The sequence below is a fragment of the Lynx canadensis genome, chromosome E1, assembly GCF_007474595.2.
Source record: "Lynx canadensis isolate LIC74 chromosome E1, mLynCan4.pri.v2, whole genome shotgun sequence".
In the NCBI taxonomy this organism is placed as follows: Eukaryota; Metazoa; Chordata; class Mammalia; order Carnivora; family Felidae; genus Lynx; species Lynx canadensis.
Window position 1 is genome coordinate 59,500,921 of NC_044316.2, and position 23,955 is coordinate 59,524,875.

The 23,955-nt window shown below is 60.4% G+C and overlaps 2 protein-coding genes and 1 long non-coding RNA gene across 3 annotated transcripts; 1 reads left to right on the plus strand and 2 right to left on the minus strand.

Moving 5' to 3' along the window:
- Positions 1-9,568, minus strand: P4HB (prolyl 4-hydroxylase subunit beta). Its single transcript, XM_030295678.2, has 11 exons — positions 9,371-9,568; positions 8,268-8,474; positions 6,704-6,837; positions 6,430-6,567; positions 3,174-3,278; positions 2,864-2,989; positions 2,482-2,682; positions 2,034-2,154; positions 1,739-1,920; positions 1,546-1,632; positions 1-869 (listed from the first exon to the last, which is right to left on the minus strand). The coding sequence occupies exons 1-11, from the start codon at positions 9,519-9,521 to the stop codon at positions 789-791; spliced, it is 1,533 nt and encodes a 510-aa protein (XP_030151538.1). The 5' UTR covers positions 9,522-9,568; the 3' UTR covers positions 1-788.
- Positions 9,569-10,195: 627 nt separating this feature from the next.
- Positions 10,196-12,234, plus strand: LOC115501592. Its single transcript, XR_003964852.1, has 2 exons — positions 10,196-10,916; positions 11,439-12,234. It is a non-coding gene; the product is annotated as an uncharacterized LOC115501592 (long non-coding RNA).
- Positions 12,235-14,237: 2,003 nt separating this feature from the next.
- Positions 14,238-18,259, minus strand: ARHGDIA (Rho GDP dissociation inhibitor alpha). The gene is made up of 6 exons (XM_030295859.1): positions 18,172-18,259; positions 16,493-16,712; positions 16,294-16,377; positions 15,919-15,995; positions 15,767-15,830; positions 14,238-15,605 (listed from the first exon to the last, which is right to left on the minus strand). Exons 2-6 carry the CDS (start codon positions 16,680-16,682, stop codon positions 15,406-15,408), a joined length of 615 nt encoding a protein of 204 aa, XP_030151719.1. The 5' UTR covers positions 16,683-16,712; positions 18,172-18,259; the 3' UTR covers positions 14,238-15,405.
- Between the last annotated feature and the right edge of the window lie 5,696 nt (positions 18,260-23,955).

The following is a 23,955-nucleotide window of genomic DNA, read 5'->3' on the forward strand; positions in this document are numbered from 1 at the left end:
GGTAGTAAAATTTCAATTTTATTTGGCCAATGTGTTCAATTCCAATATTGTGGTAGAAATGCCTGAAAACTGTCAACGTTTGGTTCGGCTCAAGCACTCCTGACCGTTTCCCAGCCTGGAAATGGGAGGTTCTGCCTGGCACGGGCCTCAGGTTACCCTGGAAGTCACAGAACGGGGGGCCTGGCTCGGCCGGCACCCACCACCCCTCCGGGCACAGAAGGCCCCCCGCCTTCCCCACCGTGCCAAAGCGTCCATTTAACCAAACACCGGGAGAACCACGCTCAGCCATGGCAACACCGGCACGTGGAGAGTGGCTGTCCAGGCCGGCCGGGCCCCTCCCCGAGCAGGGGACAGGAGTCTCCGGGGAGCCACGGCCAGAGTGGAACAGACACCCTGACGTCCAAAAATGTCTAAAAATCCCACCGATGGCATGTTCAAAAGTGACAGTATAAACCTAACAGGAAGGAGGCTTCACCTGCCCGAGATCCCAAGACATTTTAACGAGCACTTTGGACAAAACCATGTACGAAAAAGTACATCACGATTTAAAAAAAAATGGCCCAGAAGATGGGCTGGCCTGGAGATAAATCCCTTTCCAAAGATTGAAAAGCAAAGGGTGATGGGTTTCGATTTACACGTGTGTTAGAATGAGTGTTGCTTCAGAAAGTTCCCTGCATTTCCGATGGACGTTCCCTCCTTCCGGGGAGGGGCCCCAGCTTCCGGAGGCCGCGCCGCTGGGTGTGCGGCCATGAGGTGCCGTGTCTGGGCGCCAGGGTCTGGCCTCCGTGTCACAGTTCATCCTTCACAGCTTTCTGATCGTCATCTTCCTCCAGGTCAGGCTCTTCCGCCTCTTCCAGGTCTTCCAGGTCCTGGGGCGCAGCAGGAAGAGGGAGGGAAGCAAGCACATGGGTCGGGAGGGGTCGGGAGGGACCGGGAGGGACCGGGAGGGAATGGGAGGGACCAGGAAGGACGGGGCGGGGCCTCGGTCAGCCAGACACTGGCTGGCCCTTTGGGCAGAAGCAGCCAACTGTCGGCTCTCAGAGCTTCTGCCCACAAAACGGTGCAAGGGGAGCCCGGGACCCCAGCCTCCGGGGTTTGTGGGGCCACCGACAACCCGCCGACCATACCCCACCGAACTGACCACTGCCCTGGCCCCCGCCCCCACACCACCCTGCCCTCTGTCCTGGGCACAGACCGGCCTCCACTCTCCCCAGCCGCCCACGGCTGCACGGACAGGCCCAAGCTGGTGTCCGGCAGGACGCCTCAGCCAGCGGCCGGGGAGGAGCGTCCGGGTCCAGCGCAGTAGGGAGCCTCACGGGACGAGTAAGTCTCTTAAGCAAATGGCAGCATTTAAAGGCCCCTCTCGGGTGCTCCGTACTGCGTGTTCATCAGGGAGGATGGCTCTGCGGGGCACGGTGAGGGCTTCCCGGCAGCCCCCCAGCCCGGGTCCCCGTGCCTGCCTCAAGTGGCGCCCACGGAAGCCTGTCCCACGGACTACAGGGTGTGACCCAGAGGCTGGCCGGGCGGAGCCAACGTGCCACTTACATCGTCGTCTCCGGCCCCGTCCTGCCCACCGCTCTCCAAGAACTTCTTAAAACCGTCTAGTGTCCGCTCCCCGTTGTAATCAATGACCTGGGGGGGGGGGGGGAGGGGGGGAGCGAGAATGTGAATCAGGGAGCCGGTCCTGCGCTCCCCGGCCCTGCCCCCCTCCTCCCCCAGCCCCCGGCCGGAGGCGCACCGCTCTGTCGGTGCCGGCTGGGAAGAACTTCAGCGTGGGGAAGCTGTGCACTTTCACGGCCTCCACCTCGTTAGCCGTCGAATCCATCTTGGCGATGACGACGTTTTCGTGGTCCTTGTACGTCTCTCCCAGCTTGTCCCAGATGGGGGCCAACTGTTTGCAGTGCCCACACCACGGGGCATCTGGAAGAGAGCAGCGGAGTCCCCCCCTTGGGCCGAGGAGCCGCTTTCTGCCCACCCCCGGCCCGCTGGCCCTCGTGGGGGACACGCGCACGAGCGGAACAGGCTCCACTTACAGAATTCCACAAAGACGTTCTTTTTCTCGTCAAAAGCAACTTCTTCGAAGTTTTTCCCGACCAGCACTTTGACGGGCTGCTTGTCCCAGTCTTCGGGCAGCTCCTGGCTCATCAGGTGGGGCTGGAGGGCAGGCAGAGCAGGGTCAGGGATGGCTCAAGACCCCACTGGCCCCCAGGACCCCCACCCCGGCCTGAGACACACAGGGACCAGAGCTGCTCACGGAGCCTCGGGAGAGGGCCGAGCCCACGGGGTCGGGGCTGCTCTGGGCTCCCCAAGCAGTGGGACCACTGCGTCTCTCCCCAAGCATCTTCACGCCATCTGGGGCCCCGTCCACAGGAGTCCACGCTCAGCTCGGACACCTTCCAGATGCAGCCGCAGGGAGCCCGGGACCCCAAAGGCCGAGAGGCCGGCGCGGGCCGGCTCCACCTCGGGATGTGGCTCCCCCACCTTGATCTTGCCCTCCAGGAAGCGGTGGCAGAACTCTTCAATCTTCGCCGCCGTCAGCTCGTCCGACTCCGGCTTGTACTTGGTCATCTCCTCCTCCAGGGTGATGAGGCGCACGGCGGGGCACTCCTCCTTCTTGAGGCCGAAGAACTCCAGGATCCGCTGGTTGTCCGTGTGGTCGCTGTCGATGAAGATGAACAGAATCTAGGGAAGAAGCGGCAGGTGAGGCGGGGGGCCGCAGGCAGCTTCCGCTCCCCTGCCTGGCTGCTTCCCGCCACGCACACTGTGCAGACTCGCACCGCCACGGCCTGGCCCTCCCAGAGGGACCCGGGAGCCGCAGAGAGCCCCGGGCCACCCTGCAGCCTGAGTCACTCGAGCCGCTCACCTTCCCCTTGAAGCGCTCGGCGGCCTTCTTGAAGTTGCTCAGTTTGCTCTCATAGTCAGACACGCTCTTGGGCAGGAATAGCAGGATGTGAGTCTTGATTTCACCTCCGAAAATCTTCGGGGCTGTCTGTGTTATAAACACAGGTTACTGGGTCTGAGCCACGAACTAAGCCATTTACACAGAACATTCTCTCAACGGCTGCAATGCCACCGCTGCAACGATCTGTACGTGGGGGTTCCCGGGGTCGGGACCCCACGACCTTCCCACACCGCCCCGCCCTCAGGGCGCAGGACCCACAGGAGAGCCGCACCTGCTCAGTGAACTCGATGACCAGCGGCAGCTGGTTGTGCTTGATGAAGTCCAACAGCTTGTCTTTGGTGATGTCCCCCTCGAAGTTGTTCCGGCCTTCGTCAAACTGTGGGCACAGAGAGGGCTGCAAGAACCTGGTCCTCCCAAAGCCTCCCATGCCCCCCCCCCCCCCCCCGCCCCCAGAGCCCAGGTTCGGCCCGGCACAGCAACCCGGAGTTGCGACAGCAGAAGCCACACGCCTCTGTCCACCGAACAGAGCCGGATGAGGGCCGCAGACAGCAGCCTCTTCCGGGCACTGAGCCACAGCGACACCAAGGGGAGAGTGTGGGGCCCTTCCAGGACAGCTGCAATTTCATGCTCTTACTCAGAACACGCGTTCTCCCGAGTGTGTTATGCCCTCAGATCAGAGTGACAAGGGACGTCCCGACAGACTGACATCAGCCAGGTCTGCCCTCCACAAGGTGGAGGCTAGAAACCAGCAGAACCCGAACACGCTCACCACTCAAATGCAGTTGTCTGGGAAAAACTAACTTTCACAAGACCTTCTGATTACACGTAACTGTCACTTAGACGGACGAGTTCTTATTTAAGTAGGCTCCATGCCCAATGTGGGGCTTGAACACACAACCCTGAGATCAAGAGTCACTCACTCTACCGACGGAACCAGCCAGACACCCTAGACAGTTAGGGTCTTGGAAACATTTCTCGGTTCTGATTCCTGACCTGGTGAAGATCAATAGATAGAATCCACAGCAACAGAATCTCTTTGGGATCCCCAGTAATATCTAAGAGTTTCAGAGGTCCTGAGGCCCCGAAGCTGGAAGGCTGTTGCTATAGACCAGAGAGGCCCACGGGCAGCTGTGCAGCGAAGCTGCAGCCCTGGCTCTGGGTGGAGCGCAGAGACCACTCCCAGCACAAAAACGATGCTGCGTCTACACCTGTTCACACGAGCATCTCATCCTTCCCTCTGAACTCTGGAATGAGTCCCACAGAGAGAAACTATTCACCTTTTCTTCCCAGTCATTTCCAGTTACACTTCCCCAAAGGAACTTCCAGAAAAGCAGGTGGCCGCTCCCTGCTCCCGCCAACATCACATTACAGCCTGACCTTCATTCAGCTCAACTATGACACCGGCTGCTAAAGTTAGACCAGATCGAGGGCCAGGTGCCAGGGGCCACGAGCACAGCACCCCCAGGAAAAGCTGAAGCCTGCTCTCTCTTCCCCAAACCCAAGAAGAGGGGAAAGGGGATGAAAAGCCAAGGCCAGGGGGCCCGGCTCCACCAGGCATGCTCCTGAGCCCCTACAGGGGCACACAAGCCCCCACTGCTCCAGAACCGTACCGCCAGCCCCTCTGAGCAGTGAGCGGTGTGCCCAGTTTCATGCCCAGAGGCCCAAAGAACAGAGTTGCCGCACGCACCTGTCTTGAGACACAATCTTTTTAGTAATGGGGTCACGTCACGCTACAGTCCCCCTCTACTTCAGTAAAAAGCACACAACCAGCCTTCATTCAACCAGGGACAGTAAGTAGTGAAGCCCAGCCCCGTCAGGCCACAATGACAAACATCCCCAAAAGGCTCAACGCTGCAGGCAGCGGAGGACAGGCCTGGCCCGACACCTACTCCTACCCCTCAGTTTCAGGAAAGAAAAGCAAAGTAACCACCAGGACGAATAAAGACACAGAATAGCTCTCAAACCAGAAGTCCAACTGCCAGTGACCCATGACCCAAGCCACCATCCGAGCCCCCATCCTTCCCAGCAAGTGGCCTGCCCTGTCCCACTAGGGAGGTGCCTGACTCAGTGAGGCTGCCCACAGCGGCCCCTGGACAGACCCAACACGCTGCAAGAAAGGGGATCGAACAACCTAGAGAAAAGGGAACAAGAAAGACTGAGGAAACGGGCATGATGGAGAAAACGGGGGCCGGCCCAACAGAGCCGGGAGGGGCCAGACTCGAGCCTCCTCCTTCTCGTCCGTACGACAGTCTGTGACTGCAGCTGGGAACCATACTGACCCACGCGGCACAAAGTCCCCGGGGTCCTGCCAGGCCTCTGCTCGAGGCTGCCCCCCAACTGGCACCAGACCCAAGGGGTCACGTCACCCAGGCCGTGCCCAGTGCCCAAGACAACGGGGAGCCGAGGCCGGAGGACGCATGAGAACTGGCGCTCTGGATTTTCAGGAGGTAGGAAAGCACGGTGTGGACGCGGGATGGCACATGGGTCTCGGCGGTCTCTGAGACACCCTCCCCCTCCGTCAGCCTCAACCTCAGGACCCAGGACTCTGGCCACCCGCAGAGGCCCATCCCACCTAGTCCCACCCAGGCCCCCCACGGGGGCCTCATAGCCCCTCCGTTCCCTCGCGGGGGGCGGGCGCTACGAGGATCTGGAATTGTTTTGAGGAAAGCAAGACTACAGAAACACTGGAGTGGCAAGGACGCTGGAACAGAGCCACCCGGAGCCACCTTGGTGTCCCCAGTCGACGGAGGCACAGCCACCTTGGCGTCCCCAGTCCTCAGGAGTACAGCCGGGAGACACCCTCACCCCTCCCTGCCAGCCCCTGGCAAGGTGCCAGATGCGGCAGTTTCTACACAAGGTTACCTGTCTTCAGTCACTCGGCCCAGATGCCCTACACGTGGGGCGCACACGCACAACGGCCTTAGACCAGAAGCCGGCGACCTTTCTGACCACAGGGTTTCCTGCTTTGCTGGAGTTCCGAACCCGCCCTCTTCCCACCAGGACAAAACAGGAGCGAAAGGCCCGATCCTCATCCCCGAAGACACGCCTCCTGCCCCCTGCCCCTCTCTCCTGATTTCTGCCCTCCTCTGCCTGCCACCCGCACGGCCTCCATTTCCAGGGATCAAAAAGCTGAGCAAACAGGAGCGTCGGCCGCACGGCACCATCAACATAACTGATGCCTCATACTAAGAATCGCGTGCTTAGAAAAGGTTAAGGCGGCAGACCTTCCCGGATATTTTGCCGTTTTCTTTTTTTCGGAAACACTAAACACTCCAGAGCAGCTCTGCCTTCGTCAAACACGGCCCTGGAGCTGCCACTCGAGCCGGAACAACGGGCCCACAGCGCAAAGTCTGAAGGCCACTGTCTGAGCGGCTCCTATGGTCTGACGTTGCCAACATGCCCCCGATAAGTCCAGCTGGCGGTCCAGCGCCGCCCGGGCAAGGTTCTCAGGGGCTGGAAGTGATAAGGAAAGCAGCCCCCCCGCGGTGTCTCCATGCCCTGGGCGGGGCTGCTGGACGGCCACTTACCTTCTTGAAGAGCACAACCCCATCCTTGTCCAGCTGGTATTTGGAGAACACGTCGCCGTTGGACGTGATCCCAAAAGGTATGTCATCGACGGCCTCCGCTGCCAGCAGGAACTGCTTGGCAAAGTCCGACTCCACATCCTACAGAGAAGCAGCAGAGGTGGCCACTCACCCAAGCACCGAGGGTCCCGCCCGGGCCGCCAGCAGCTCAGACAGGCAGTACCCAGACCACAGGGAACCCTTCCCCGACGACGGGGCGCAGTGCCGAGGCCTCTACCTTGAAGAAGCCGATGACGGTCACCTCGCTGGACTCCAGCAAGGCCTCCGCGGCGGCCCTGTCGGGCAGCGTGCTGGCGGCGGGGCCGGTGCGTTTCTTCAGCCAGTTCACGATGTCCTCAGCTTCTCTGCCAGCTGCACCCAAATACAGGCGGGTTCCGCTGAAAACCAGGGCCCACCCTCCCTGCCCGTTCTCTGAGCTCTCTGCCAAGACCGGGGCTCAACACTCTCCTTCCGGGAGGGGAACCTCGTCTACGCGCCTGTGCAAATCCTAGCGCCAACAGCACTATTCTGTCTCTCAAGAAACCGGGACTGGGTGTGAAGCAGGGGAGACGCAGCGGCTGCCCCCAGGGTAGCAGAATCACGCCGCCGCCCCCTCCTCTAAGCCCTCTGCACTTTCTAAGTCGCTTGACGCTTAAATTCATCAAACACACACTTTCCCCCGGTGGCCTCACTCTAGGCTCCGTCGTAATTAAAGATGTGATGGAATTCAAAAAAAAAATAAAATAAAAAAAGGCTGCTTGGTAAATCAGCTCGACCCCCGCCTTCCCCGAGCTCTAGCTGGCCTGGGACATGCGGGCCGCTCAGGGGTCCCTGTCCTCGGCCTGGCCCTCCCACACGCCTCCCAGACCAGCAAAACGAGAGCGATCAGGCTCCCGCACGCCACCCGGAGCTGACAAACCGAAAAGGTAGAAGCCTGCTCCTCCTAGGACTGAGGCCAAGGAGGGCCTTCCTCCCCTCAAAGCATCTGGCCACCTGGCCCGGCACGAGGAGGGTGCGAGGCTCACGCTTAGAAGGATTCTCCTAAGTGGCAACGAGATGCTGACTCATCAGTTCCAGGTGGAGTTAGGAGCAGCTGTCTCATTCACCAAACCTAAGCGCGAGCGATGGGACCGTGGGAACTCTGCACTTCCCGTCCTGAGAGCGAACCCAGGCGAACGTGTGAACAACAAAAGAGCAGCCTAGTAAGAACACCAGAGCCGCAGACGTCAGAATCAACGAGGCTGCTCGAGAGCATTCTGACAGAAGAGCCACAGAACCGGTTCTGTGGACAAAAGTCTCTCCTCTTGTCCCGGTACCTACCGGGCTACAAAGGGGCCCAGGCCCCAGGAGGCAGCCTGAGGGGCCAGGCCTTGCACTTGAGCTCTGCCAGGACAGGTGAGTGACGCCAGCCTGTCACCCAGTGGCTGTCAGCCTCAGCCCTTGCCCTGGGGAAGGCCCTGGGCACTTGGCTTGGCACACCGGACAGTCCCAAATCGCTACACCTGTTGCTCCAAGTGGGCCCGAGGGCCCCAGCCTTCCTCCTCTCACTGGTCAACCTTAGGACAAGCCTGAGCTTGCCACCCGCCCCGGGAGGATGTCCCTCTCTACCTGACGCACTCTTTAGGGATGGGAGCACTTTCCTCACGAGAGCGTCAGAGGCTGACCTCGACTGAGATTCCAGTCTGAGACCAGGTTCCCCGCCTTGCCTCTGAAAGCGGGCCTCCCCACCTCTCAGGTCTCTCCCAAAGGCTGCAGGCACACCCCTGTCTGCAGGGAAGAGAAGGGCGGTGCGGCAACCACACCTGTGTACTCTCTGGGGGCAGCGGTGTCTCCGTTCTTGAAGAACTTGATTGTAGGGTAGCCACGCACGCCGTACTGCTGAGCCAGATCGGACTCCTCGGTGGCATCTACCTTTGCCAGTCTGATCTCCGAGCCTTCCGCCTTCAGCCTGCCAGCTGCTTTGGCATACTCGGGGGCCAGAGCCTTGCAGTGGCCACACCATGGCGCATCTGGAAAAGAAACGGATGCTGGAAAGCAGCGTCGACCAAGTTCCACCGCTTCCCCCACCTTCTCCTGGCACTTCCTTCCATAAAAATCTTATCTACTCGCCAAGATAACCCCCCCGAACCCACAGGGCTGAGCTGATAGCTTGACGCTCTTAGGCAATATTGGTACAGAGGCCACGAACGACAAACTGACACCAGACCCCAAGCTGCTTGGCACGGGACAAACGATGGGTGACTTCCCATCATCTGCAGGCAGTGAGGACGGTCACGTCTCTGGGATCTCCCAGAAAAGTCAAGAAGCGAGCGCCTCGGCACCTGTACGCTCAGCAACACCTAGTCGTGAATGTGCAACGCACACCTGTGCACACCTGCCCCAAGACTCCCACTTAAAAGCGACTCTTTGCCAGCTCAGGTTAGCAGCTCTGGCGGGCTGGAGCTTTCCACCCCAGGTAGTGCTTACACACTTATAAACACAGACGGCGGGGCTGAGTCTGGGTGACAGCACTGCTAAAGCGAGCGGTATGGGGTTGAAGGTGGGGCGCTCTGGGATCAGTCCTGGGGGGCGGTCAGGGGGCTGGACCCCGGCGTGCTCCTCTGTATTGGTGGCAGCTCACACAAGGCTAACGGAGGGCCCCTGCCATGTGGACGTAAGGCACAAAGCATGTCCTGGCTGTCGGCCTGCGGCCAGCCTTGGGACCCGGCTCAAGCAGGAGGGATGCCCCCAGGACGTGGGCAGCGCGGGGACGCCGACAGCAGCTCTGCGCGCCGCACCAGCCCGGGACTGCGCCTCCTGAGGGGGGGCTGGATGCTGACAGCCCCGGAGACCCCCGCCCGTCCCGCCGGCCCCCCCGCGTCCCCGCCCCGCCACGGCGAGGCCCGGCCAGGCCGGCGGCACTCACAGAACTCCACCAGCAGGTACTTGTGGGCCGCCAGCGCCTCCTCGAAGTTGCCCTTGTGCAGCACCAGGACGTGGTCCTCCTCCTCCGGAGCGGCGGCGCCCGCGCGCGTCAGCACGGCCAGGGCCAGGCAGAGCAGAACGCGGCGCAGCATGTCGGCAGCGGGCGCGGCGCTTCGGTTGGCGCCGCCGGGACAGCGAGGCCACGAGAGCGCGCGCCGGCCGCCCCGCCCCTATAAGCCCGGCCGCCGCCGCGCGCGCGCCCGCCTGCGCCCACTCTCGATTGGCTGGCGGGCTCCGGGGCCCACCTCCAAAGCGTTCGCATTGGCTGTCCGTTCTGGCCCCCGACCCCGGATTCGAAATCGCCATGGGGGCTTCCCTCGCCCTCGCGCGAGATTGGCCGAGGAGCTCGCGCTCGCACTCTACCCGGTTTTTTCATTGGCTCCCCATGGAGAACTTTCTCTCCCTCGACTTGTGACTGGTGGCTTTCTCCTACACCTTCCGCGGGTCTGGAATGGCTGCTACCTTTGGAGGCCAGGATCTGCGGCTCCTGATTGGCCAAGAGATACGCGCACGCCCGCGCGATCCGTCGTCAAACGTGGCAGTGGGGCGGAGCTCCCGAGTGAAGGGCGGAGCTGCGTCTGCGCCTCTGAAACCCTTCGTGTTGCATTCTGATTGGACGGCTTGTCCCTAACTGACACCGCCCCCCCAGCTCCGCGAGTCGGCAGGCGACCCTACGCAACTTCCGGTGCGCGTGAGGGTCGGGCGGTGCGTGCCGCGAGCCCAGCGCCGCGGGGCTGGCGGGGTCGGCGGAGCTCGGCCGTCCCGGTCGGTGCCGGCGGCGGGTCGGGGCGCGGAGGCGGCGCGCAGGTGGCGCGGGGGACGCCGAGGCCGAACGTGATACGGCCGGAAGGCCGGCGAGGAGGCCCACCAGGACGGGCGCAGGAAGAGGGAGGTTGGGCCGCTGCAGCTGAGGGTCCAAAAGCGGGGGACTCGGGGTCCCGGGGGAGGCCGACTCGGGGGGCCGCGCACCTGCCTCCCCGCCGGCTGCCGATTCCTGCTGGCTGTCTGCGAGCCATCCCGGGCCCCCGGGCGCTGCCCTGTGCGGCGGTGACCACCTGCCACCGAGGCGACGGGAACTCCCGTAACTTTTTTATATTCAGATGTTGCGTTGGTATTTTGTATACGTTGGGCTAAATTAAAATGTTTGACTAGCTTCTAGAAATTTTAAAATATCGGTTGTGCCTCCCACCCTATTTTTGCTGGACGGCGCTGCCCTAGCCTGATCCGCCGTCCCTTTCCGTCACTGCTCAAAGCCTCTGCCAGCACGTCTGCCTTTCCCTGGCAGCCCGCCCCACCCCCACCCCTGGAACAGACCGTTTGTCTCCAGGAAACCTTCCTCTTCATTTGTATTCGCTTCCTCTGTTGCGAAACGCCACCACCAGTAGCTTTGAGACTTCTCATCAATTTAATAACATGGCAGGAAGAAGAGAAACACGCCCACGTTAAATGTACACGTTGGCTGTAATAACATCCTCATTTCAGAAATGGTAAGACAGAAAAAAACATGCTTTCGTGCTTTTGAGAGTTCACATTTGTCGAGTGGTTGCTTTTGGAGGGCAGGGCATGTGTTCCTGTCTCTCCTGTGTGGGGCTGCCTCAACGGGTGTATGCACTCCTGAAGGTCAAGGCCGTGTTCTCTGCTCTTCCCCCAGTGCCAGGGGAGCAAGGTTCACAGAGGTGCTTGTACCTGCTGGCGTCCGTGTCTTCACAGGGACGACTTGACAGGAGCTGGGACTTCGGGCATAGAAAGGCGGTGAACGTGTGCCTGGCAGGTGCCGGCCTGTGCCCCAGCTAGGGGGGCATGGGGTGGGGGAAGCCCTGGCCTGGGGCTTCAACGGGTGAATGACAGCTCTTCCTCACAATTGCGAGCGGAGTCCTCCCCCTCTGCTCTCTGGGTATGGGTGGGGATTGCCTCATTGCTGCACTATCTCCTAACGTTCTTATGATTGCCACAACCCTTATTTTACAGACCGCGGGGCCTGATATAAGGGTTATTTGTATCCTGTCTAGATTTCGGAAGCGCTCGTGAGACCAGGGTTTAGGTGCCTAAAGAGCGGGGTTTGAGTTTCTTCTGCTGGGGACAGTGAAGAGATCTAGACACCACGACGATGAGTTTGTGCCAGCACGGAGGCAGCTTCGCCCCAGAGCATACAGTCCCGACAAAGATGAGAACGTTGGGATCAAGGGGAGAGTGAAGCAGACAAGGGTGCAACGGCCGCGAATGAGCCTCACTCTGGCCGAGTCTGCCTCCATGGCTGCAGCTGAGGGCGGCCGAAACGCACCTCGAGGCGGGTGACTGGCCTCTGGCCTGACCCAGGCCCGGTATTCCGATACCTCAGCCACACCAACGTGCCTTCGCCTCAGGATGCCTTTGCTCAGCTTGAATTGGCCTCACGTACCAACCCGTGCAGGAGCAGCAGAGCGGGGGTCTCAGCTGGAAGGAGGCCTGGTTTGGGGGAGGCCCGAGACCCCCTGTTTCTGTGGGGTTGGTCCCGGAACGCAGGCTGGTTGACTGAAGGCCTCTGCAGGCCTCAGCTTTGAGGGGAGGGCCGGCTCGGTCTCATTCTTCCTAAGACCCTCTCACATACCTTCCAAAATCAGCTCCAGAGAGAGGCAGTGGGGCGTGTTCACCTTGTGCCCCAGGCCATGGGCCGGAATGTGCCCTGGGAGGTTGGTGCCCCACCTGCCCCTGTGGTTGTGTCTCTGGGGACCCACACAACTACAGGACATCCTCCAGGCGTCGCGTTCCCCGGAGAAGTTGCCCATTAAATAGCAGATGTTTTGATAAATACCGTTCTCAAAAGCAGAGTTCTCAGAATAAAACTGCCTTCCAATGCGTGATAGGGTTGGAAGGAGGGATAGGGTCGGATAGGGTGTGTGGAGGGAGTTATGGCAGGTTCACGGACACCCCAGAAGTGCTCGCTGGGCCACTGAAATCTGACTAGGTTCCCGGTCAGGCACTATCCCGCGGTCCTCTTCCTGTGCATGCTGGGGGCGAAGTGGTGAGCATGCCCCCGGGGTGGGGGCTGCAGGCGTCCTGATCGTGGAGTGGGACTGCACGGGGGCATGAAGATTATCCTAAACCACAGTATTCGGTGATCAGTCACATCAGGGGTCCTGACCTGGTGACCACGGCACCCTCCTCAGTGGAGGGGAGGGCCCATCTTGGAGTGGATGAGGAGGTGGCAGCTTGGGGATTTCTGGGGGACGTGCAAGAGGACGGAAGGGAAGAGGGCCACAGACACTGGCTCCCAGACCGTAGACAGGTTCAGGGTGGAACCAGGAGGGTCAGATTAGACTTGGGACCCAAGAGCCACGTCCTGCAGGCACCACCCTGTGTTGCCCCTCAGCGGGGGCGGGGGACAAAGTCCTGGGGATTGGCAGTGTGCCTGTACAACTGGGCACTCTGGGTCCCGAGTTCACATGTCTAGTAAAGCTGGGGAAACCCGAGAGCAAAAGTAGGCGGCCTTCTGGCCTGACAGCCTCAGAAAACCCTGGCCCAGGGCGCTGCTGACGACACAGGATTTCCCTGGGTTTAGAGGTTTGCACTGGACCTTTCAGGAAGTGTACTGGGAGAGGGGAGGTGGTGGCCCCAGCGCTATGGACTGACTGAGATGGGGCTTTCTGCCTCTGGGGGTGGGGATGAGCGCCAGAGGCAGCCGCGTCCGGTTCCGTGAGAAAGGCCTCAGAGCCCGGAACTGGTCTCACTGCGGCTCCCTGCCCGAGCCTGTCCCACCAGGCCTGTCTTGGGGCTGCGCGGCTCTGGCTCTGGGAGAGGTGGGTTAGGGTCTTTGACCCTGTGGAATCAAGAACTGGGGCCCAGGCTGCTTCCTGCCTGGGCTCTCGGGTCTGTGTCTGGGCAGGAAGTGCCATTTCCTCATGCCATCGAGCACGGGGCCCCCATAAGGAGGGTTGAGGTAGTGACCAGCCCTGTAGGAGCTGTCCTGGCACGGGCATGTGGCCCAGCCCAGCTGGCGATAAGCTGCCCGCTGAGCACACTGTGCTGGAAGCAATGGAAAGAGGGGCAGGCCGCCTTAGGTGTGGCCAGTAGAGGCTCCAGGAGAGCAGTCCCGCGTCCCCGCTGTGTGGCACCTGACCGCTTTTGTAACCCACGTGGGACAGGTAAGAGGGTGTGTGGAGCTTAGGTTGCCCACCCGCCCTTTCCTCACCCTGGGGTTGGGGAGGGGCGGCAAGGTTACTGAGTGCCCTGGGGGTGGTGCCTCTCCACTCCCCACCACCCCAGGCCCGGCAGAGGCCTCGCCGGTCCCCGGGATTGGCTGTTACTCAGGACTCTCCTCCGGGCACTTTTGCACCTTAGGCGGCACTTTTGCACCTTAGGCAGCGAGGGTCCTCTAGCCTCCTCCAGTCGACCCCCGCTTCACCCTTTCCACCCTTGGACCGCTGCTCCTGCCTGTTCCTGCAGCCCACAGCACCGACTCCCCCCCTCCCCCCCCAGCACTACCGGAGGGCAGCAGGGCCCCTCCCATCCCCCACCTGCATGTCTTGCCTGTCTTGCCTGCCGCACAGGCCTCAAACCTCCAGCGAGGCTCCCCTTCTCCAGGGTTGGGGCGGTTCCTGAGGAGCCGGTGCTCTAGACCCCGAGACGGGCCTACCGCGCCCCCTCCCACTGCCCCAAATCCGGGGGAACTTGGGCACTTTGGGGACTCCGGTTCCTCACCCACAGTGAACCCTGGCCGCTCGACATTAGTATGAAAGTGGTCACAGAAGCAGCGGCCACCACCCAGGGAAAAAGCATTCCTGCTGCCTTCCTGCCCCCGCCCGCCAGGAGACAAGCAGCGCACACCCTGGCTCCTTTGGGGGAGTTTATTTCCCGGTCAGAAAAGGAGAAGCAGGTTCAGGCTCCTGGGCGTTCTAGGCCCCGTCCTGACGGGGAGGGGGGGTGGGGCACGGGGAAGGCAGGGGAGGGGAGGCACAGGGGAGGGCTCCGACTGTGCGCGCTTGGTCCCACGGTTGTCCTGGCTGGGTGTGGGGAGGGCCTGCCGGGGACGGTGGCACCGAGCCTGGGGGCAGAGGTGGCAGGCCAGGGGGCCCAGAGGACGGCACGTATGGAGGCAATAAATACTGACGGGCCAGGCACGCGACCCCGGGCCGGCAGGCCCGGGTGGGACACATAAGGCTCGGCCGCTGGCTCTGTCCGGCGAGGGCTGTCTGCTGGGGCCGTGGGCTCCAGCGCCGCCCACCGGGACAAGGAAGGCAGAGGCGTGGGGACACCCGGCCTCCCGGATGGGAACGGAGGCAACTTCAGTTTTGGCAATTTGGCTTTCCCAGAGCCCCTGGAGCCGCCCCACAGCCCTGGCCGGGGGAGGGGGCCGGCTAGGCCCTGGCGGGCAGGGGAGCAGCGGCACATCCCACACACTTCCCGGGGCCACTGGGATCGCAGATGGGGCGGGGACCGGGAGACCACATGCTCATGCAGACACGGGGGGGGGGGGGGGGGGGGGGTTAGAGGTTAGTGACGGCCCCCACGGCACACGTTCCACATGTTAAGGCATCATGGTTAGACGGTTACTGACAGCGATGGATGAACTGACCGGGGACAGGTGAAAGCAGGAGGGTGGCCGGCCCCCAAGAGGCCTCCAATCATGCACCCCACCCCACCCCACCCCACCCCCGAAGAACAGGATTCAGGGCAACTGCCAAGGCCACGAGGTTCCCTTGGAAAAGCCGGGGCCTCAAGTCGGGTTAGGACGGGTGGGAGGGAACCTGAAGGGGTATGGAAAGGGAGGTGGAGGCCTGAGGTGCAGGCTCCCTCCCCTCTCTACCCCCCCAGCGCAGGCAGAAGCAGCAAGGCAAGGCCGCCGAGGAGGAGGAGGCCGGGGGCCCGCGGGCGGGTGGGGGGAGGGGGGCAGGCCTGTCAGCACTTTGGTAGGGGGTTGGGATGGGGTGGGGGCGGTGGGGGTGGGGCACGTCAGACAGGTCCGTCCGTCCGTCTGTCCGAAGGCCCGCCCCCCGGGGCTCAGTCCTTCCAGTCCTTCTTGATGGTGAGGCTCCACTCCCACGACAGGTGGTCGGTCTTGTCGTCGTCTGTGAAGCGGGACTTGATGTTGTAGCTGCCTCGAGCCAGCATGCCCTTGGGCGCCTCCTCCATGGGCGTCAGAAACTCGTACTCCTCTGCCCGGGGCCCGTAGCTCCCCACCATGTAGTCGGTCTTGTCAACTGCGCGTAGGAAACGCACAGGTCACCAGTGCCGCCCGCCTCCACCTGAGGCCGGGGACGCACACCGCTTCCTTCCTCTCCCTGCTGATCCCCGCGCCCTGGGCGGCCACCTCCACCTGCCCCTTCCCACGGGCCCGCCAGGTGGCGCTCGCCTCACTCACTCTTGACGCCTTTCCTGTACGTGTGCTGGATGTACTTCATGCCGGACACGATCTCCCGGTTCACCTGCAGGGACACAACCCAAACACGGCTCGGTGGGGCTCTCCAGGCCCAGCTCCTCCCAGCACCCCCCGCCCCCCAGCGTCTGCCTTACTCGGAAAGAAATTTTTATCCGGTACTCCACGCCCTCCTTCAGCACAAAGGACTGCTTCTTGAAGCTCTCCAGATCACCTGTGCCGAGGAAGAAGCTTGTACTGAAAGGCTCGGCTACAGGAAGCTGCTCTGACCTCAGCATGTCCCCCGTCTGCAGCTGCAGGGGCACCCCTTCCGCTCCCACCCTGACCCAGGCGGCCCCGGGTAGCCCCGCCCAGGACCCAGGCCTCTCCAAAGTCAGAGTCCACAAACACTTCCTGGCTGCACTTCTCCGGCCCCCCACAAGAGGGCACCAGCATTCCAAAAGACTACTTTCAGCAGAGCCGGCAAGGTGCTGGGCGGCCTGGGCCGCAGAGGACCCCCGGATGCCACTCACCTGTCAGGTCCAGCTCCAGGGGGCCGGGGGCTGTGCTACACACCAGGGTCAGGCGGGTCACAACAACATTGGGGACGTTGGGGTCTGCGGAGTGAGAGCAGGTTAAAGCTCTACCCCACTAGTGACTTGCAGGATGGGGGAGGCAGCAGAAACCCCAAAGTGACAGGTGTCCCTCTCAGCACTGCCTCAGCCCACTTACCAGCAGACACAGCTACACGGCCCAACAGGGCCTCCTTGTACTTGCGCAGACTCTCATCATCCTTGTCCAGCTCCTGGATCTCCTGGATACTCTTCTGGGCGGGGGGCTTATAGTTGACCGAGTGCTCGTCCTCCTCATTCTCGGCTGCAATCTGTGCTAGCTGCTCAGCTGTGGGCTCCTGCTCGGCCATGCTCACTTACTCTAACTGGGTCTGGCACACCTGTGGGCAGGGACAGGGCTGTGGCAGCCTGAAGGGACCCACAGTGTCCACCTCTTCTGCTCCTCAGCGAGCCCCACAGCGAGCACAAGTTCGCTGTTGAAAAACCTCTGCAGGTAACCAGACTCTATAGTTGGACCCCGGGGGATAGTTGCCTTCTGGAAGAAAGCAGCTCCTAGCAGAGCTTTGCAAAAGGCCCAGACACAGACTCCTAAGGCCCAGAGGGAACCACACTCCTTGCCCTGCCCACCTCGGGGACCCGCTGGGACAGTCTGGACAGGGCATCCAGAACTAAGTGGGGCCTGGAGCCCGCTCCTCAGGGAGACCTGGCACACCTCTCCCACCCTGGGGAAAGAGACAGACCACCAGGCCCAATTGACAGGGCCCCTGCGGGGTCACTTCTAAGGTCCTGTTGTTCTTTTGGAGCTGCCTAGACCCTCTCCCCAAGGGACACCTCCTCCTGGGTCTCCCTGACCAAGCACACTCCTTCGGCCTTGTTCTAACAGTGAAGCAAGGCCTCACCTTGCAAACGCAGGGCTCTCCTGGAGCTCAGACGACCTGGCCAGCCTGAGTCCCACAGGTGGGTCCCAAAAGTCATGAGGAACCCTAACCATCGGCTAATGTTCTTTCCAACTGTGAGGGTTTGTGACCTGCCTATGCTTTCAGGACCCTCGTTCTGGATCCTGGCCCAGAAGAGCCTGGGACAGCGCTGTGAGACCAAGGAGCAGTGCGTGAGGCTGGCTTCAGTTAGGGATCCCCATCGCACCCCGCTAGAATCTGAGAAGTAGCGGAAACCACTCAAGTCCTTCTGGGCGGTAAGGGAAGTGGGCCACAGCCCGGTCAGCGCCAGACCTCAGGTTGCCCCAGAATGATCACCAACGCCTCTCCCCACGGGACCAGCCTAGCAGCCCGGAGCTGCCCGAGCAGCAGACCTCACAAAGGGCCGCTGGGAACCCCGAGCCGGCCGGCCAGCCGGCCGCCACCGGTGGGGTGGGGCCCGCCCGCTTTTCCAGGCCTCACGGCCGCTTCCTCTTAAATTCCTCTAAAATGCTCACGCCCTAACGCCACCCAAGTGCGGCCGCGGGCGACAGGCTCCTCCGAGTGCGATGGCCGCGGCCCACACTTCCTTCCGCGGGGCCCCGCAATCTGGGCGGGCAGGCGCGCCGCGCAGGGTGGGGTACTCGGGAACCGGGCAGGGGCGCGGTGCCCACGCTTCCCTGGCCGGGTGCCGGGCCCACCACCCCCGGGGAGGGGCCGCCGGGCCCGGGTCCAGCCGGCACGCATCGGCGGGGAGGGGGCGCCGCGGGACTCGGGCGGCGGCCCCAAAGGAGGCCCGCACCGGCCCGCGCCCACCCCCGGCGGGCGGCGCGAACAAAGGCACCGCACCCCCGGCCCCCGCGGCGCCCCCTCCCCAGCCCCGCCCCGCCCCGCCCCGCCCGCCGCCGCCGCCGCCGCCGCTCACCGGAGGCTCGACCGCGCCGCTCTCACGCTCCCTCCCGCACGGAATGACGAACGTCGCCGCCCCGCCCGCGCGCGCCCGGCCCGCCACTTCCGGGGTCACGCGACTTCCGCTCGCGCCGGGCGGCGGCGGAGGGCGCATGCGCGCGCGCGGGCTGCCGGGAGCGCGCCGCCACCATCTTGTGGAGCCGGCCTCGTGGGCGCGTCCCGCGGGGGCGGGGCCGCCTGGGGGCTTCGCGCCCTTCGCTGCCGCTGTTTTCCGGCCCGGGGCGGTCCTCGGGGCTCGGCCGCTCACCGTGGGCACGGGACAGTGTCGCAGCCTCCCGTGCGCCTTCCCCCGGCGCCCGTCCGTCGTGACATGTCCACGAGGTGCCGCGCGGGGGCGAGCCGGCGCTGTCGCCCCACCCCCGGCCGTGGACGCGCGCCCCGAGCCCCCGTGCCGCACGGCCGGCGCCGCGGGAGGGGGTTCGATTCGGAGGCTCCCGGCGTGCGCGGTCCGCCGCCCCGGACGGAAGCGAGCCGGTGTCCGAGGCTGGCCGCGCGCCGGGTCGAGGGAAAGTTCGTAGCAGCGGGAGGGACCTCGTGAAGCGCGAGGCCTTCTCGCGGGGCCCGAGTCCCTGAAGGATCCCCCATCGGGGGCGCGACCCCCGCCGTCGCCCCCTCCCGACCCGCGAGGCCAGGCGGGGAACCCACGCGCGGGGCGGGGGGGCGCGGTTTCGGCCGCGAACTTAATGCAAAACACTAACCTTCGTTATCTTTTGGAGATTCTCTCCTATTTGAGGAACATTTGCGAATTTTGTGTAACTTAAGAGTCGCGCTGGCGGCTCCTTGTGCAGAGAGTTGAGCTGCCCCGAAGCAGAGCCTTCTGCGGCTCCCTGTCATTGGAGACCCAGGGTACCACAGACCACCGCCCCGCACTGCTGGGTGGCTGGGTGAGGAGAGCGCTGCCCTCAGGTCACCCAAGTGCTGAAAAACAAAAGCAGAAAACCTAGTGTGGAAAATTCCAAACGTGCATCTTGTTAGCAATCCGTGTGAGAACGTGCCCTGGAATTTAGCAGCCGCACACGCTTATTCTAGGGTTTCTGAGGATCAGGGCGCGGCTGAGCAGGTGCTCTGGCCCCCGCCTCTCAGGAGGCTGCAGTCCAGCACGTGCTGCGACCAGGAGGCCCAGTTCCTCGTGGCTTGGGGAGTTAGTGCCCTGTCACCCGCAGCTCCCGGCTGTGCACAGGGCTGCTCCCGGGTGAGGCCTCGGAGACAGACAGATGGACAGAGAGCAGGCGCAAGGGAGCCGGCAAGCACTCCAGACGCAGCCGCGGCGTCTCTTAGAAGCAAGGTCGCTTCTGCCCTATTCTGGTCACACGGGCCTGCCCTAGTGCAGTGTGGGCGGGGACCACCACATGCACCAAAGTGGAAGGAATGGGGTTGTGAACCCGGTGGGCCCGCTGCCTGGCTTCAGTCGTTTTCAGCCGATGGCCTCTCTCGTTTCACCCGTGCCCTCCCCTCCTCCCCTCACATGCAGCCAATTTGAAGCGAACCTCAGAGGTTATTTCCACCATAAATATGTCAGCACTTCTTGTGGTTTTGTTTTGAGAGAGAGCGTGAGCGAGGGGCAGAGAGAGAGGGAGAGAGAGAATCCCGAAGCAGGGCTTGGGCTCACCCGATGGGGGCCTTGAACTCACAAACTGTGAGGCCGTGACCCGAACCAAAGGTGGATGCTTAACCGCCTTGAGCCCGGCGCCCTGTTTCAGCACGTATTTACTTCGAAGGAAAAAGATCCTTGGTGGGGGCAAACAGTAGCCGTGGTGCCACTGTTTCACCTGTCCCACGTCTCTGCTGCTGTGGACGGAACCACTCCAAAGCGGAACGGTTTGGAGCCGCGGTTTACAGTTCTCTGGGTTCGGTGGGCTGGGTGAGCTCAGCGGGAGCTCTGCTGCAGCGGCAGCCGGGTCGGGTCCATGCTGGGGCCAAACAAGGCCGGGCCGCCTAAGACAGAGCCACCGTGTAGCGCCCCGCCGAGGCTGCCGGCCGAGGCCGCTCCACACGACTCCTGTGGGATTGGGGCAGCCGGACCCCAAGAACCAATGTTCTGAAAGGCCCGCCCACGAGTCTTCGTGTGAACCCACCGGGAGGTGCCAGCACCAAACTTCTGCGGCCTTCCGCCGGTCAAGCCCGAGACTTGAGCCGGCCTAGGTTCAAGGGCAGGGAGTTAGACTCCATCTCTCGCGTGGCCTCTGATCCAGCCACAGTGACCCCCACCCCCCTCTGCCAAGACACTGCCTCCCAGCACCCCCAAAAGTCTCATCCTACTCTGGCTTCAGCTCAGGGCACAGGTGAGAGGGCACAGGTGTGGTTTCTCTTCATCTGAAACCTGGGGCTCGAGACCCGGAAGACCTGCCCCACAGCGCCCCACGAACCACCCATCTCGCCCTGACCTTCGCAGTCCGCGAGCGTGAGATAAAACGGTGTTTGCTGTACGCTAAGTTCTGGGTAATCTCTCACAGAGCAGCTGGCAGCTGGAATACCAACCAGGAAAAGTTAACGACGGTCCTAAACAGAATTAAAGATCCAAACGGTATTTTCCTTGATTGCATCGTGAGTTCTTTCACGTTTTATTTGAACCTGAATCGAAGTTACGTGCGTTGCAGTTAGCGATACGTTAATGTCTCAGTCGATAGAATCATCCTCTCTCTGCTCCATGTGGTGTCGTGTTGAAGGATCCCGGGGTCCCATACAGTCTCCCGTGGCTGAGACCCGGCTGGTGGCCCCACACCACCGCCCTGACCAGTCCCTGTCCTCCGTCCTTCCTGCGGGGTGCAGTTCAAACCTGTGGGAACCAGACCTCTTCAAATGTGGTGTGGCGCATACTTCGCACCGTGACAAGGGAGCAGTGACACTATTTTGAACCTTTTATCAAGTTAGCAAAGAGAGGCGCCCGAGTGACTCGGTCGGTCGAGTGTCCGACTCTTGACTTGGCTCCGGTCATGATCTCATGGTTCATGGCATCCAGCCCCGCGTTGGGCTTTTGCTGACAACGTGGAGCATCTTTGGGATTCTCTCTCTCTCTCTCTCTCTCTCTCTCTCTCTCTCTCTCTCTCCCCACCTCCCTCAAGCTTGCTCTCGCACGCTCTCTCAAAATAAATGAACATCAAAAAAAAAAAAAAAAGACAAATTAGCAAAGGACCTAAGGGATGTGAACACCCGGTATAACAGCCTGGCCATACCTGACCCGGGGGTGGCTGGTGGGGCTGGGAGCCTGCTGTGAAAATAAACCTTCCACCTTAGCGTAACCTTCAGGTGGTTTGGCTCAGCAAACAACATTTTTTGTAATCTTAAAGTTTGCTTATTTATTTTGAGAGAGAGCGTGCGTTCATTCGAGCACGAGCAGGGGAGGGGCAGAAAAAGGAGGGAGAGAGAGAATCCTGAGCAGGCCCCGCGCCAGCAGCACCGAGTCTGACGCTGGGTTCAAACTCACGAACGAACCATGAGCTCATAACCTGAGCTGAGGTCAAGAGTCAGACACGTAGCTGACTGTGAGACACCCAGGCGCCCCAATCACATTGAAAAACCTACCCCGAGGAAATCACAGGGGGTGTGAGCAGAGGTTTGGGTACAAGACGGTTGGTTACTGCAGCATTTGTACGGCAGCAAACATTTCCGTAAAAGGGATCGAAAGGCATGGTCCAGCTGCAGAAATGTCCCTGGATGGCCACGTGTCACAGGAATATCTACGTGGTAATTCATAAATACTAATACATAGTAATTAAAAAACCCTCTGAATTAAAACTTTTCATGATTTAAATAAAAATGGTTAACATAGAAAGGTAAACCAATTTTTACAGCTTTTTAAAAATGTTTATTTACTTATTTTGAAAAAGAGAAGGAGGAGCAGAGAGAGAGAGAGAGAGAGAGAGAGAGAGAATCTCAAGCAGGTTCCACACTGTCAGCGCAGAGCCTGATATGGGGCTGGAACTCACGAACCGTGAGATCACGACCTGAGCTGAAACCAAGAGTTGGTCACTCAACTGACTGAGCCACCTAGGTGCCCCTACAGCTTTTTTTCCCCAAATGTTTATTTATTTATTTTGAGAGAGAGAGAGAGAGCAGGAGAGGGACAGAGAGAGAGGGAGAGAGCGAATTCCAAGCAGGCTTAGCGGACATTGCAGACCCAACTCTGGGGCTCGAACTCACAAACCGTGAGACCATGACCTGAGCCGAAACCAAGAGCTGGTTGCCTAACGCGCCGAACCACCCAGGTGCCTTGTTTACAACTTTATCGAGGTATAATTGACAAAATCCGCTCATGGACAGTTTATCATTCAATTATTTTTTGGTAAATTTGTCGGGTTGAATAAACATCATTACAGACTTTACCTTGAGCTCTTTGTCACTGATGCGTGCCCCCACCGTCACTCCCAGACCCTGGCACCTCTGTCCTGCTTCCTGTACCTATATATTTGCCTTTCCTGACCATTTCATGTCAGTGGTATTATACAACGAATGGTCCTACGGTGTCTTGTGATCCCGCCTAGAGCGATGTTTGTACATTCCATCTAAGGCACAGGATGTGCATGTTGTCCTGTTTATTGTGTAAGTATACCACACACATTTGTCTGCATTCCTTGGTAATTGATGGACTTTTCACTTCCGTTTGTCTGTTACGAACATTTGCATTTATCTTTGTGGGAACGTATGTTCATTTCTCTTGGCTAGATTCCCAAGAGCGGAATCCCCCCTGATTTCCAAGGTGGATGTACCATTTCACAATCCTGCCAGCAATACGAGAAGGTTCCACTCAGGCACACCCTTCACAATACGTGGCATTGTCTGTCTTTTTGATTAAAGCTGGGTGTGACGCGGTGTCTCCTTGTGGGTCTGCTTTGCAGCCCCTGATGAAGGGGCTTCTTGGTAAAACATCTACTCAAGCCTTTTGTCCATCTTTAAATTGGACTTAGGTATTCAGTTGTCACAGTACTTACACATTCTGGAGAAGAGTCTTTTCTCACGTGTATGATTTGCAAATATTGTCCGTGGCGTGACTTTCATTTTCTTTTCTTTTTTAATTTTTTTTAAATGCTTTATTTTATTTTTGAGACAGCACGAGCAGGGGAGCGGCAGAAAGAGAGACACAGAATCCGAAGCAGGCTCCAAGGCTCTGAGCTGTCAGCACAGAGCCCGATGTGGGGCTTGGACCCGTGAACCGCGAGATCACGACCTGAGCTGAAGTTGGACAGGTGCTCGACCCGCTGAGCCACCCAGGCGCCCCGACTTGCATTTTCTTGATAGTGTCTTCTGAAGACAAAACCTTTTATTTTAATGAAGTCTAACGTCATTTGTTTTGTTTTGTGTTTTGTTTTTTATTCTTGTTTTTGCTTTTTTTCGTGGCTCACGCTTTTTGTGTTGCGTCTCAGAACTCTTTGCCTGAGCCAAAATTGTAAAGATTTCCTCCTCTATTTTTTTTTTTTTTTTGGTAGTTTTAGAATTTCAGCTTCCATTTAGGCCTGTAATTCATTTAGAGTTTATTTTTGTGTATGGCATCAGTTAAGAGTCAAGGACCAATTGTTTTGTTTAGGGATATGTAATTGCTCCCATACTTATCGAAAAGACTAATAATTTCCCCCATCAAAATGTCTTTGTTGGGGCGCCCGGCTGGGTCAGTCGAAGAGCATGTGACTCTTGATCTTGGGGTCTTGAGTGCGAGCCCCGCGTTGGGTTATATAAAAATGAATATATACATAAATATATTATATAAAGAACAAATAAACTTTAAAGTACATATGACACCCAGGGA